At 59.7% G+C, this 12,416-nt stretch overlaps 2 protein-coding genes across 3 annotated transcripts in view; one reads left to right on the top strand and one right to left on the bottom strand.

Moving 5' to 3' along the window:
* Window positions 1-10,231, top strand: part of CUNH1orf167 (chromosome unknown C1orf167 homolog) — a 22,309-nt gene extending 12,078 nt beyond the window's left edge. The window contains 12 exon segments of the mRNA XM_077763963.1: window positions 107-251; window positions 2,086-2,106; window positions 2,108-2,172; window positions 2,753-3,019; window positions 4,048-4,180; window positions 4,940-5,001; window positions 5,297-5,537; window positions 6,141-6,398; window positions 8,730-8,817; window positions 8,929-9,195; window positions 9,198-9,594; window positions 9,670-10,231. Coding sequence (XP_077620089.1) covers window positions 107-251; window positions 2,086-2,106; window positions 2,108-2,172; window positions 2,753-3,019; window positions 4,048-4,180; window positions 4,940-5,001; window positions 5,297-5,537; window positions 6,141-6,398; window positions 8,730-8,817; window positions 8,929-9,195; window positions 9,198-9,594; window positions 9,670-9,824 — 2,099 coding nt within the window. The 3' untranslated portion in view covers window positions 9,825-10,231.
* A 664-nt stretch (window positions 10,232-10,895) lies between these two features.
* MTHFR (methylenetetrahydrofolate reductase) overlaps window positions 10,896-12,416 on the bottom strand; it is a 12,113-nt gene continuing 10,592 nt past the window's right edge. For both annotated transcript variants that reach the window (XM_077763791.1, XM_077763792.1), the window contains exons 11-12: window positions 12,239-12,358; window positions 10,896-11,928 (exon numbers count right to left, since the gene is read on the bottom strand). In XM_077763791.1, coding sequence (XP_077619917.1) covers window positions 11,713-11,928; window positions 12,239-12,358 — 336 coding nt within the window. In that variant the 3' untranslated portion in view covers window positions 10,896-11,712. The remainder of the gene's footprint in view (window positions 11,929-12,238; window positions 12,359-12,416) is intronic.

The following is a 12,416-nucleotide window of genomic DNA, read 5'->3' as shown; positions in this document are numbered from 1 at the left end:
GTGACTGCGTGGGTTCCACCAACGGCTGCGGGTGGAAGGGGGTCCCTGGGACGTGGCTGATTCATCCCTTGACTGCTCCTCGGGGACGCGGCTCTCTGCAGCCCAGCCCCCCGAGTGGCCACAGCGCGAGGCCTGGGGGCGATGGCCCGCGAGCAAGGCTGCGGCTCCCTGCAGGAGGCCTGCCGGAGACTGGCCCTCCGCCGGGCGCTGCCGCTCTGGAGGACGCGGCTGTCCCAGCGCCAGAGGGCTGAGTAGGTGTCCCCACGGGCCTGGGGCCTGGGGCGGGGCCTGGGAGCGCGTCGGGCGTGGGCACGTGAGCAGCGCTCGGCACTGGCAGGAGCGCCCCCTAGGGGACAGGCCAGGCCCTGCTCTGCCCCGGGGCACAGCGTGGCACCCAGCTGGTGTGGAGCTGGGGGAGGTGGCCCAGGGACCTGGAGACCGTGAGGGAGCGCAGAGTTGTAGGAGCCACGGGACAGCCGGGACACACACACAGGCTTCTCCCCGGGGTGGCTGGAACCTGATGGAGGGGTCAGTTTCTAGCCCGTCTGCCGGCTGGGTGGGAGCCCCCTGGTGGCAGGAACCGTGTCCGTCCCACCGCTGTCTCCCAGTGCCTGGCAAGCGTCTGGCATGTCAGAGGCATGGAGTAAATACTGTAAGTGGAGAAGTGCCCCATCTGCCTCATTATACGGCCAGAGAAACTGAGGCTCAGACAGTCGCACAGCTTGCTCTAAATCACGCTGTGAAATAGGAGCAGGAAGGTCCCCGTTGCTTTTCCACAAGACAGTCATTGCTGGGATTCAGAGTCCCGGTGACAGCTGTGGGTGACGGGTGGGAGTTGGGGGTCAGGAGGGGCCGGCTGCATTGATGATATGTCAAGCGGGATGTAAACCAACAGTTGTAGGGATAAGAATTCCGTCACTGAACGCCACATACCTAGCATCCATTATCCCACACCCACTTGGTCCACTTGGACCCTCAGTCTCTTTTAATGTACCCCTAGAACTCTCAGGAAAGTCAGTTCACCACGATCTCCCAGAACATAGCTTTCCCTCCTCCAGTCCATCCTCTACCCTTTGGGCATCAGGGGACACTCAATATCTATCTAGACTACCCCATGACCTAGAATGAGTATTTAGGGGTGCCTGGGTAGCTCAGTTGGTTAAGCATCCGACTCTTGATTTCGGCTCAGATCTCTCTGAGTTCAAGCCCTGTGTCGAGCTCTGTGCCGACGGCTCTGTGCCATCAATCTCTCTGTGCTTCTTGCCTGTTTGCCCATGTCTTCTCTCTCTCTCCCCCTCTCTCTTTTTCTCTCTCTTTTTTTTATAGAGTTAGTCATAGCATTAATCTTTTATTTTATTTATTTTTGAGAGAGAGAGAGAGAGGCAGCGTGAGCAGGGGAGGGTCAGAGAGAGAGGGAGACAGGATTTGAAACAGGCTCCAGGCTCTGAGCTGTCAGCACAGGGCCCGATGCGGGGCTCAAACCCATGAACCGTGAGATCATGACCTGAGCTGAAGTCGGACGCTTAATAGACTGAGCCACCCAGCCGCCCCTTCCCTCTCTCTTTCTCAAAAATAAATAAATAAACATTAAAATAATTTGTAGAAAAGAAAAAAAATGAAATGAGCATTTGGATCCCACGTCTTCCACTATATGGAGTTTGGGGAAGTGACCTTCTGCCAGGCCTCAGTTTCCCTATCTTTATCACTGAGCAGAGGCAGAAGCAGTTATGCCTGTGTTCTCTGGAGTCTGGGGCCTGGCTCCATCCCCGTCAGGAGTGTGGCAAGGACCAGCCGCGGGCGCCACGCAGGGGTAGCACTGCTCTCGGCCTGAGATGCTCACGGGAAAGTCAGGAAGCCCGGGCCACACCTGGACTGTGAAGTCTGTACCTCTGGGGGCGGGGTCCCGGTGGGCGTCAGTGCTTCTCAGAGCCCCCAAGAGTCCCAGGGGCAGCCGGCGGGAGAGACGGTGCTCTGGCCTGGTGTTGGCACGCGGTGGCTCCCTTCCGGCCCAGCTCTTCGGCGGGCACAGCCCCGTCAGCCAGGGGTTCAGCTGGGGCCCAGGGACTTACCTGCCCCTTCCTGTAGCTCCTTCCTCCAGGGTGTGCGGCCTGATTCGGTGTGTCCTGAAGGGGTGGCATCTGAGGGCATGGCATCCGGGCACCCCATCAGGCAGTGCCAGGAGCACCTTGGCCGTGGAGCNTTCCCTTTGGGGGTCTGCATCCCAGAGGGCTTCCATCTCACACCCCCAGACTCTGGTCCTCTGGACGTCTCCTGCCCTCTTAGCCTGTCCTGCTGAGCGGGAAGGGGGCTTGAGGCACTCCACGGGCTGGTTGTTTCTCCCGGAGACTTCCTAGCTGTGGCTCATTCATTTATTCACTCATAGCGTGATGCGTAATTAAGGGTCGGTCGGCCAGGGTTCTAATCGCAGCTTTGCTCCTTGCTGGCTGGCTGTGTGATCTTGGGCAAGTTGCTTAACCTCTCTGAACCTCCGTCTCTCCATTTGTGTAGGGATAGTAATAGTACCCCGATGGGAATCAACAAGGTAGGGGCATGTAAGCTAGCACAGTACCTGGCACACAGCAGTGTTCACCCCCAGTGGCTGAGCGCAGGACTTGGCAATGGGGTCCGGGATCCCATTTTTATCCCTAGCACCTGTCACTGTGACATTCGAGCCGTCCAGCCCCCAGCAGCCCGCGCTCCCCCAGGATAGGAACAGAGAGAAGAGTCACCTGAAGGTCCTGAGGGAGGGCAGGGCTGGGAGAGCCTCGGGTGGCCGTGACCATCCTCAGGGTGGACGCTCCCCTTCCTAGCATCCTTCTCGGCTGGAGCCACTGGGCAACAGCCCAGGGGGCCCAGGGAGAGCTGGCTGTCGGCTGGGCCTGGGATCGGAGCTGCAGGGCCGCACTGGGCGTGTGGCGGCGGCGGCTGGCGCAGAGGCTGAAGGCAGGGCGGTGGGCCCGGACCCGGGATCGCACACTGGTTCGAGGCGCCCTGCACCGCTGGCACGCCCGCTGGCAGAGTGAGTCAGGGCCCGGGTCCAGGTCAGCAAGGGCGAGGGGAGGGCCGGGGCTCATCAGGGAGACCCAGGATTTTATGTCCTCCAGCACGGAGTCCAGGGATGGGACGTCCTCGGAGCCCACCTGGGATGGGGAAGGGACAGAGCACGGGGGGCATAGACACTGTGAACACTTCCCTGCCATCCCCCAGCTGCGTGGACCTTACAGAAGCCCCTTAACCTCTCCGGATCTCAGCTTACTTATCTGTAAAATGGGAATCATAGTAGCAACCTCCTCAGAGGCGATTGTGGGGATTCTGTGAGACCATCCAGGCGCAGTGTTTGGCTCAGAACCCACCTTCTAGTGGGTTCTTCTCATCTTCTTCATCCTCATCTTCATTATCCTCACCTGGCCTTCCGGAGTCATGGGGTCTGAGCACTGAGTTATGGTGCCCTCAGAGCCCAGCGTGGGAGGTGGGGATTGTTGGGGTTTAACAGATGGACCCCCACATGGCTCCCCGGCCCCCCCTTTGTTTAAAGGGAACTCTGCCGGATGTGGGGCCTGAACTCAACAACCCCGAGATCAACAGTCATGTGTTCCATTGACTGGAAGGGAATGGAACCTCTCCAGCAGGTGGAATGCACCCACCGAATAAAAACTTCCTCCCCCTAATGACTGTTGAAGTAAAGGAAGTCCTATTCTATTAAAAAAAATTTTTTTATCATTGAGAGGCAGAGACAGAGCATGATCATGGGAGGGGCAGAGAGAGAGGGAGACGCTGAATCCCAAGTAGGCTCCAGGCTGTGAGCTGTCGGCACAGTGCCTGACACGGGGCTCGAACCCACGAACCACGAGATCATGACCTGAGCTGAAGTTGGACGCTTAACCAACTGAGCCACCCAGGTGCCCCATAACCAAAGCATTTAAACCCCAATGGTTAGGGAGCCTCTTCTGTCTGCACTTGGCTGAGGAGGGTCCCACAGTCACCCAGGGCCAGAGGGGGCAAGGCTGGGCTGAGCACCCCGTGGCATCAGCCTCTGTCTGGCCACAGAGCAGCAGCTACTCCAGGAAAAGTACCAGCGGTGGGTGCAGCTCCACCTCCAGGGCCTGAGGAGGTCCGTGTTCCAGAACTGGTGGCGGGCGGTAGCTCGTCGGAGATGCACAGCGGCCCCGCCAGAGCAGAGGTGGGTGACCCTGGCGGCTGGGGGATGAGGAGGGTCACACCATCTCTGGGAGGAGCAGGGAGAGCCCAGGGGACCTAATGAAGGAGGCAAAGAGCCATGACCACGGACCTTCCATTACCTGCTTTGTTCGAGTGGTGGGGGGTGGCAAACCTTTAACCCCACCCGATGCCCGGATGAGCCCCAGGACTGGGTCAGTCTTCCGGTTTCAGGGGACACGGTAAAGATGGGGGGAGCCAACTCCCCAAACAGCCACCGTAACGTGTGCTCCAATAGCATGTGTTGTTTGAACACAGGCAAGTTCTCTATGCAGTTGCCGAAAGAGTGAAATCTTAAGCAGATGTTCTAGTAAAATGCATATACTTCATTCGTGCATATTTAAGAATTTTTTTAATGTTTTTTTAAAATTTATTTCTGAGAGAGAGAGAGAGAGAGAGAGAGAGAGAGAGAGAGACAGCGTGAGCAGGGGAGGGTCAGAGAGAGAGGGAGACACAGAATCTGAAACAGGCTCCAGGCCCTGAGCTAGCTGTCAGCACAGAGCCCGATGTGGGGCTCAAACCCACAAACTGTGAGATCATGAGCTGAGCCAAAGTCGGACGCTCAACCGACTGAGCCACCCAGGTGCCCCAATTCGTGTGTGTTTAAAAGCAGAGCAGGCAGATGATGCCTCTTCCTATTGTTCAGTCTCAAATACACCGACGTCCACGGGGTCCCCACCTGGGGCAGCCGGCCACTGACTCCTGGGCTCTCTCCTCTGAACAGTGCACGCTGTTTTTCTGGCTCCTCCGGAGTGGGCGCTGTGCTCCCCGACCTCCTGCCGCAGAGTGGGCTTGAGAGGGGAGACTGGGTCTGGCTGCTCCCCCGATTGCACTGGCACCCGATCCCACACCCCCCTGGAGGGCATCTGCCGCCAAGTCGCCGACTTGTGCGGGCTCTTTCACGAAAGCTAACACTTCGACCTGTTACACATGGGTCCTTGCGTTTTTAAGGCACAGGGTTGTGTATGCAAAACCATGTATAACCGCTGACATTCTGGGGGAGGGGGTTGCGGGTGCGATTCTGAATTGTGACTTTTGGCTCTGAAAGCCCGCAGGGCTCCTCCTCTGCTCCTGTTTGCAGCCATTTCCAGGCCCCACGTGGAGTTGCGAGAGACGGTGTTCCCAGCCACCCGAGCCTTTCAGGATGGCCTGAGAGAGGCCCCGGGGACCACAGTTTCTGTGTGGCGGGAGGCAGGAGCAGCCAAAGCCCGGGCTCGGGAGCAGCACATGCCCTCGGTCCCCATGGCCCACTGGAGAAGCTGTGTGCAGGGGGGCCGGGCGGTGGTGCCGCAGAGGCGGCGAGTGGCCCTGGGCTGGACATGGTGGGTGCAGGAGTCCTGTCTACACCGAGTCAGCAGAGCCCACGCTGCCCAGAAGCTGAGTGCCAGGTGGGTGCCCGTGGCCCGAGGGCGGCCCCACACTGGGCTTCCAGCAGGGTGTGCTTTTGAGGTCTTGAGCTTGTTTTTGGCAGAGGTGGAAGGTATTTGGTGGCTGGTGACGCGGCTTCGGAGGCTGGGGCCACTGGGGCCGGTGCTGGGGTCAAGTTCCAGACCTGCGCTTCCCAGCAGGGTGACCCCTGTTTGGGTGAGTCTCTAGCTTGAAAGGTCAAAGGACGGGAAGAGGCCTCCCTTAGAGAGATACTGCATGCAAACGCTCAGCCCTGGGGTCAGAAACACAGCAGGTGCTCAACAGACAGTGCTCCTTCTAGTGAGGGAGGGGGAGGCGAAGTGTAGCCGCAGGACTACCCACTCTCCGTCGCCTCAACAGGGCGCTTGACCCGGGTGTGTGATGTTCTGTGCTTTCTGTGCCTGTTTGGATTTCCCCAGAAGAGGGATGAGGGGAGGGGCACGGGCAGGGGCTTGGCCTGGGGCAGGGGAGGGCTCCCTACAGCCCCCCACAGACGCGGGCTCCTGCCTCCCTCCCAGGGTCCTGGAGGCCCGGGCCCAGGCAGCAGCCAGGGGCCGTGTCCAGCGAGCCGCCATCACCCAGTTCCGGCAGGCTGCGTCCCGACGCCTCGCATGGACCCGCCGGGCCCAGTGGCGGCCGCTCTGCTCCGTGGGTGGTCGGAACCACGTGGGGCAGGGGCCCGGGGGGCCTGCACGGTTGACCGCAGGCAGCAGCCCGGGGTGGCCAGCAGAGGGCGCCTCCAAGCACTGCCGGACCCTCCAGCCCAGGGGAAGCAGGTGAGGCGGCCTAGGCGGGGGTGGGAGGTCCAAAAATGACCTGAGGGCCAGTGGCCTCAGAAAAAGCTTGTTTCAGCCCACGGTGGCAAGCGTGGCTGGATGCTTAGCCGGGGGGCCCGCTGGCCTTGGGGACAACAGCCCTACCCAGTTCTAGGACAGTTTCCTGGCTCTGGAAGACTGCCATCTTTGGGCCCATCAGCAAACATTTGCTGAGCACCTACCAAGGGCCCACCCAGTGCGGATCTGCCCCAAAGACAAATGCTGTGGTCACCATCTGCCAGGGAGACACCTAAACTCATCTGTGTCATGGTGCAACCCAGGATCTAGATAGGTACAGGGGGCCAGGAGCAGTTAGCAAGTCTTTTTTATTCCTTATTGGAAAAAGTAAACCTGGGCAATGCAGGGAAATCAGCAAATATATATGGGGAAAAAATGTTTCTTTCATAACCCTCTCCACCCAAAGGAGTGACCAAAGGAGTGACTGACTAACCCTCTCCACCCAGAGGAGTCACTCTCTGGATCAGCTGGGGCTGGGCGCCTGGCTGGCTCAGTCGGTAGAGCACGTGACTCTTGATCTCAGGGTTGTGAGTTTGAGCCCCACATTGGCTGTCGAGATTACTTAAAAATAAAAAAATCTTGGGGCACCTGGGTGGCTCAGTCGGTGTGGCGTCCAGCTCTTGATTTGGGCTCAGGTCATGATCTCACGGTTTGTGAGATGGAGCCCCACTCTGTGCTGACAGCGCAGAGCCTGCCTGGGAGTCTCTCTTTCTGTCTCTTTCTGCCCCTCCCTAGGTTGCACACGTGTACTCTCTCTCTCTCAAAATAAATGCATATAGCATTTAAAATTTTTTTTATTTTAAAAATACTTAAAAGAAAAAATAAGCAGTTCTGACACGAGCAAATGGTGACCAGAGCTTGAGGACAAACAGGACTGGTTCAAGGCCACAGGGAAAGCCAGGGACATGGAGGGACAGGGCACAGCGGTGTCAGAGTTACTGGCAGGCCACCCACTCTTCCTAAAAAGGAACTGGAATCCTCAAGAACCCTGTTTCAGAATGCCAGGAAGCACAGAATACACTCTAGAAAGATTCCAAGAAAAAAGATTAAGTTGTTTTTTTAAATGGACGAAGGGGCTAGCTTTGGTTATTTGCAGAATCCATATATTCACACGAGAAAGGCAACGGCAACAGCGGATTCTGGGGTTTCAGAGTATTTTATTTCTAGGTCTGTGTCACAAGACAATTCTATTTTTAGAGTGTGCTTAAAAATATTAACATTCTGGGGTGCCTGGGTGGCTCAGTCACTTGAGCGTCTGACTCTTGGTTTTGGCTCAGCTCCCCATTTCAAGGTTTGTGGGATCGAGCCCTGCATCGGGCTTTGCGCTGACAGTTGGGAGCCCACCTGGGATTCTCTCTCCCCTTCTCTCTCTGCCCCTCCCCTGCTTGTGTGCATACATTCTCTCTCTTCCAAAATAAATAAACATTTTGAAAAATTAAAAATATATTAACATCCTGGGGTGCCTGGGTGGCTCAGTCAGTCAGTTAAGCACCTGACTCTTGATTTCGGCCCAGGTCACGACCCCAGGGTCATGAGATGAGCCCCGTGTTGGACTCTGCACTGTGTGTGGAGCCTGCTTGGGATTCCCTCTCCCCCCTGGCTCTCTGCCCTTCCCCAATGTGTGCAAGCCTCTCTCAAAATAAACATTTAAAATAAATAAATTAACTCAGTATCATTCCATTCTTATCGGCAAAGGCAGGCAGGGATCCCGTTTGCTGGTGGAGAAACAGAGCCATAAGGAAACCAAAAGTAAATGCCGGGAATGGGACCTGGGGTGCTTGGGGGCAGGCCTGGCCTTTTTAGCACACGAACACACGCAACCAGGCAGCCCTCCCCCATCGACACGAGTAGGTATTATGTGCCATCTCCTGGCACAGAGGCCCCCGGACAGCCCTGGGCTGTAATAGAGGAGCAACTGGGCTCAGGCTCTGGAGTCATGCTGCTCTGAGGGGCCTAAGTGGGGGGACAGCCTACTCACAGGCTGTGCTGGCACTGGCACCAGCACCGGTAAGCTGTCACCAGGTGGTGGCTATTACTGGCCCGCCCTCTGCTTGAGTTTCCAGCCACGATGGGAGGACGGGGGAAGAGGCAGTGGTGTGTGCTGATGGCCACGCTAGTGCGGGGCACCTTCTCCGTCTCCCCCGAGCCTCAGGGCCACACAAGAGGAGGAGGCCCTGCTTCCGGGGCAGGAGGGGAAAAGACCCTACCAGGCCGCTTGAGTTCCAGGGGCCCAAGCCCATCGGTTCAGCTTTTCCTCTCCGGCTGTTCCCTCAGACCCACGGCTACAGGACACGGCCCAGCCCAACCCAGCAGCACGGCCGCGGGGGACAGAAGGAGCAGAGAGAAATGTCCTGGGCTCAGAGTAAGGAGGCCTTGCCCCTGGGCTCGGACATCTCACAGGCCGAGAAATCCGCTTCCGGCAACGTGGCGAATCCATTCTAGGTACTTATCTTCGTTGACCTTTTCTTTCCAGGTGACTGAGAGCCTCCCCTCTGCCGTGCCTTCCAGGTCCAGTTGCAGTGGCTGGGATGCCCCAGCCCGGCCCAGGGCCCACTCCCCAGAAGACCCGGAGGGGACCGCAGCTCTGAGGCCAGCGTTCTTGAAGGCCGAGGCGTGGCCACCGAGAGGCAGCTGGGGTAAGTTCAGCTGCCACACGACCAGGGGCTCGCCGGAGCCATGGCCGGAGCTGGGCCCGTTCTGGCCGGCGCTCATTCCTGGAGGACCCACGGCCCTGCCCTTCTATCTGGTCACGAAGGGCTCCTGGTGCCCCGGGCCATCGGGGTGCACAGCAGGGCCTTGCCCCTCCCCCGCCCCCAGGAGGAGATTCCTGCAGTGTTGGCACCTGGAGGCTCTGCTCCGCCGGCTGCAGCGGTCCCTGCAGGCCAGGTGCCTGGCAGCAACATGGCAGCAGTGGGCACATGCTCGGGGAGAGGAGCGGCTGGCACGCATGCTGGTGAGCGGGGCTGGCCCCTCCCCAGCCCTGCACTTATCTCTCCTCTCATCTCACCTCAACCCTCACCCCTAAGTGCTCTCCCCGGGGGCATCTTGGTCTGCGTGGGGCCAGGCGCTGGCATCTGCATTAACGCAACTCCCTCCCCCGACAGCCATCACAGCCCTTCTGTCCCAGTGCTGCACACTTGTAGGGGGAAGACGCGGCAGAGGGGCTGAGGGGCGGCGGCGGGCCGGCCTGGGGCCTCACCACCTGTCCCCACAGCTCAGGCAGTGGCACCTGAGGCGGGCCTGGCGCGTGTGGCGGCGGCGAGTCCTGAGGCTGCGGGCGGCTCGGCGATTACAGCAACAGGAAGGCGGCCAGGTCCTTTCCCAGGTACTGGGGGGTGCCCCCCCTCCCCGGCAGGCCTTCCCAAATGAGGGCGACACCTGGACATTGCTGAGCTGGGGGCCCCTGCATTTCCCGGGGAGGAGTCAGTTCCTTTGAGAAAACGCAGCTTGGATTGTGCTCAGCCCAGTCCTACCCTGACGCTCAGCGTGGGAACAAGGCTTGGCCACAGCACGGCTGCCATGTACGCTAGCCCACACTGGGTATGGGTCCCGGGGGGGCTGCTCCCTGATCTGTCCCACTCAGAACGCAGCAGCTTCCGAGATCGCAGCTGTTCGGAGCCTGTACATTCGGCCTGGGGCATAGCTGGCTGGCTGGCTGGCTGGCTGGCGGGGGTGGAGGGAGGGATCTCCTATTCCCTCTGGGGACAGAAGGAGCTGAAGACAAGCATTAGCTTAGCACCTACAGCACAGACCCAGGAGGGGGCCAAACAGCCTTTCCTTTCTCCTCTCTGACTCCAGGCCTTTGAGAAGTGGCGCTAACAGCTGGCAGCCAGGGGCCGGAAGAGAGGAGCCACGAGTGGCCCAGTACCCCCGTGGAAGGCGGGCATCGGGAACCCTGGGAGCATCCTGGAAGCTGCCCGAGCCCCCGTGTGGGGTGGACCCAGGGTGGACGTGGGGTGGGGCGGGGGGCCCAGCTGCAGCTGTGACTTGTTCCCAAGGAAAGAAAAACAGAGCTGAGCCTAGGCTCCGTGAGGAAGGAAGCATGCCCCACCCATCCGGGGACTGCAGGCTCAGGCCACCAGGCACTCATCCCACAGCCTGGGGACAGAGCTCTGAGGGACAATAAAACACCCTCCGTGGTCCTAGCTGCTTCTCTTGCTCAGTCTCTCCTAAAGGGTGCCCCTCTGCCTCACCCAGCCACCCTGGGGAGAAAGAGAATAGATCACCCGTGACTGTGCCTGCCCCTTCTACCATCAGGCTGCTCTTTGGACACCTATCNGTCCTCTGGTCCCTGACCCTGGGCAGTGGGGCTTGAGTGGGGGGCAGTGGGGCTGACTCTGGGGGAGCAGGGCCGGGCAGACAGCTTTGGGAATTGTAGGGGCCACGGAGCAGCTCGCAGGGAAAGGTCCCATCTGAAAGAATTAGCCAGGAAGAAATAAGTCCTGCTCAATGGAGCCTTATCTTTGCCCTTGACGGTAACGGACAGGGTATGGCTCTACAGGCCGGGGTGGGAGTCAAGGGAGGGAAGGCCGAGGGCTCCACCAAGTAGAAGGGTTCAGATGCCTTTAGTCTTTAAGAGACGCTTTCCGTCTGGAGCCCCCAGAACATAGAAACGGCTCTTTCAAAAAGCAGCCTTGTAGAAAGGTGAGAGCCCAGTGGGCTCACAGGATGCTGGCAAGGAACGCCTGCACTGTCACGTCAGGCCCAGGCCTGTCCAGAGGCCTGGGACGCAGGCAGGTGGGCAGGGCAGGTGCCACGAGCAGGTAAGTGCCCAGCAGCCAACATTTCCGAGACAGGGGCGCGGCACCCTCGCTCTGCTGCATCTCTTCTGCAGCGCCGCCAGCGCCTGCTACCCGGGTTCACTTTGCCGTCTTGGTGGGTGCCAAGTGCAAGGTCACTGGCAGCCCCAGGGCCGGCTCCCAGGAGCTGCCCTGGTTCAAGGGCTCAGTCAGCAACAAATATCCCCTCTCCTTCTCAGGGAGGAGGCTGTTCCACCCATCTCGGTCCTCTGCACGATGGGGGTGCTCCTCACCAAAGAGCACCAGGCTGAGCCTCGAACACCAGGCTCCGATGTGGGGCAGACTCCGGTCCAGCCAGAGCCCGCGAGCCCCACACCAGTCTAGCTGCCATCACCATGTGAGGGGTGGAGGCCAGGGCTCGGGGAGAAAACGGAGAAGACGGGTCCCCAGGAAAACCAGGACCGGGGAGGAGGACGGCAGGACCCAGCGGCCTCAAGCTAAGGCCATCAGGGCACGGATCACAGAGTCTCGGTCTCCTGCTCTGGCCCGGGCCTGTTGAGAAGCTCAAACGTGTCTTCCACCACTTGCCACAGGCAGTTGTCCAGCGGAAACTCGTTGTCGACCAGGTTGACCAGGAAGTAGTTGTCGTGGATGTACTGGATGATCATGCGGGACGGGGACTCCTCCTCATACAGCTTGCCCCACTGCTCGATCCACAGGGCAAAGGCTTCATCCTGCACGCACGGGCACGCGCACACACACGGACACACAGGCAAGCACGCGCACAGACACACAGAGACACGGGCCAGGGCAACAGCCGCAGGTCAGGGCTCCGTGCTCAGCGCCCCAAGGGCCTCCATGCTGCACAACAGGACATTTCCTGGACCAGAACAAGGCCTGCTGCTGGTGTCCCCTCCCACCCGAGGCAGAGTCAGGCACAGCCAGGAAGGGGGAGCCCACCAGCCCCGCGCTGACCCTGGTACTGACACCGCCAGCCTAAGGCGTGCCAGGTGGGCAGGGCGGGCCCGCTCCCTGCCCCCTCACCTTCCAGAACATGAAGCTGACGGGATCCACCACTGTAGGCTGGACGATTTCTCGCCCGGGGAAGATGCCCCAAGTGACCGCGTTGGGCTGCAGCTCGGGGGCGTTGGTGATGTTTTCACCCTGACGGCAGGGGGTGGGGTGGGGTGGGGCGGGGGCTCAGCACAGACCTGGGCACAGA

Source organism: Crocuta crocuta, unplaced genomic scaffold (assembly GCF_008692635.1).
Source record: "Crocuta crocuta isolate KB4526 unplaced genomic scaffold, BGI_CrCroc_1.0 scaffold13, whole genome shotgun sequence".
Classification (NCBI taxonomy): Eukaryota; Metazoa; Chordata; class Mammalia; order Carnivora; family Hyaenidae; genus Crocuta; species Crocuta crocuta.
The sequence above is the reverse complement of the archived record's forward strand: the minus strand, read 5'-3'. Positions and strand labels throughout refer to the sequence as shown.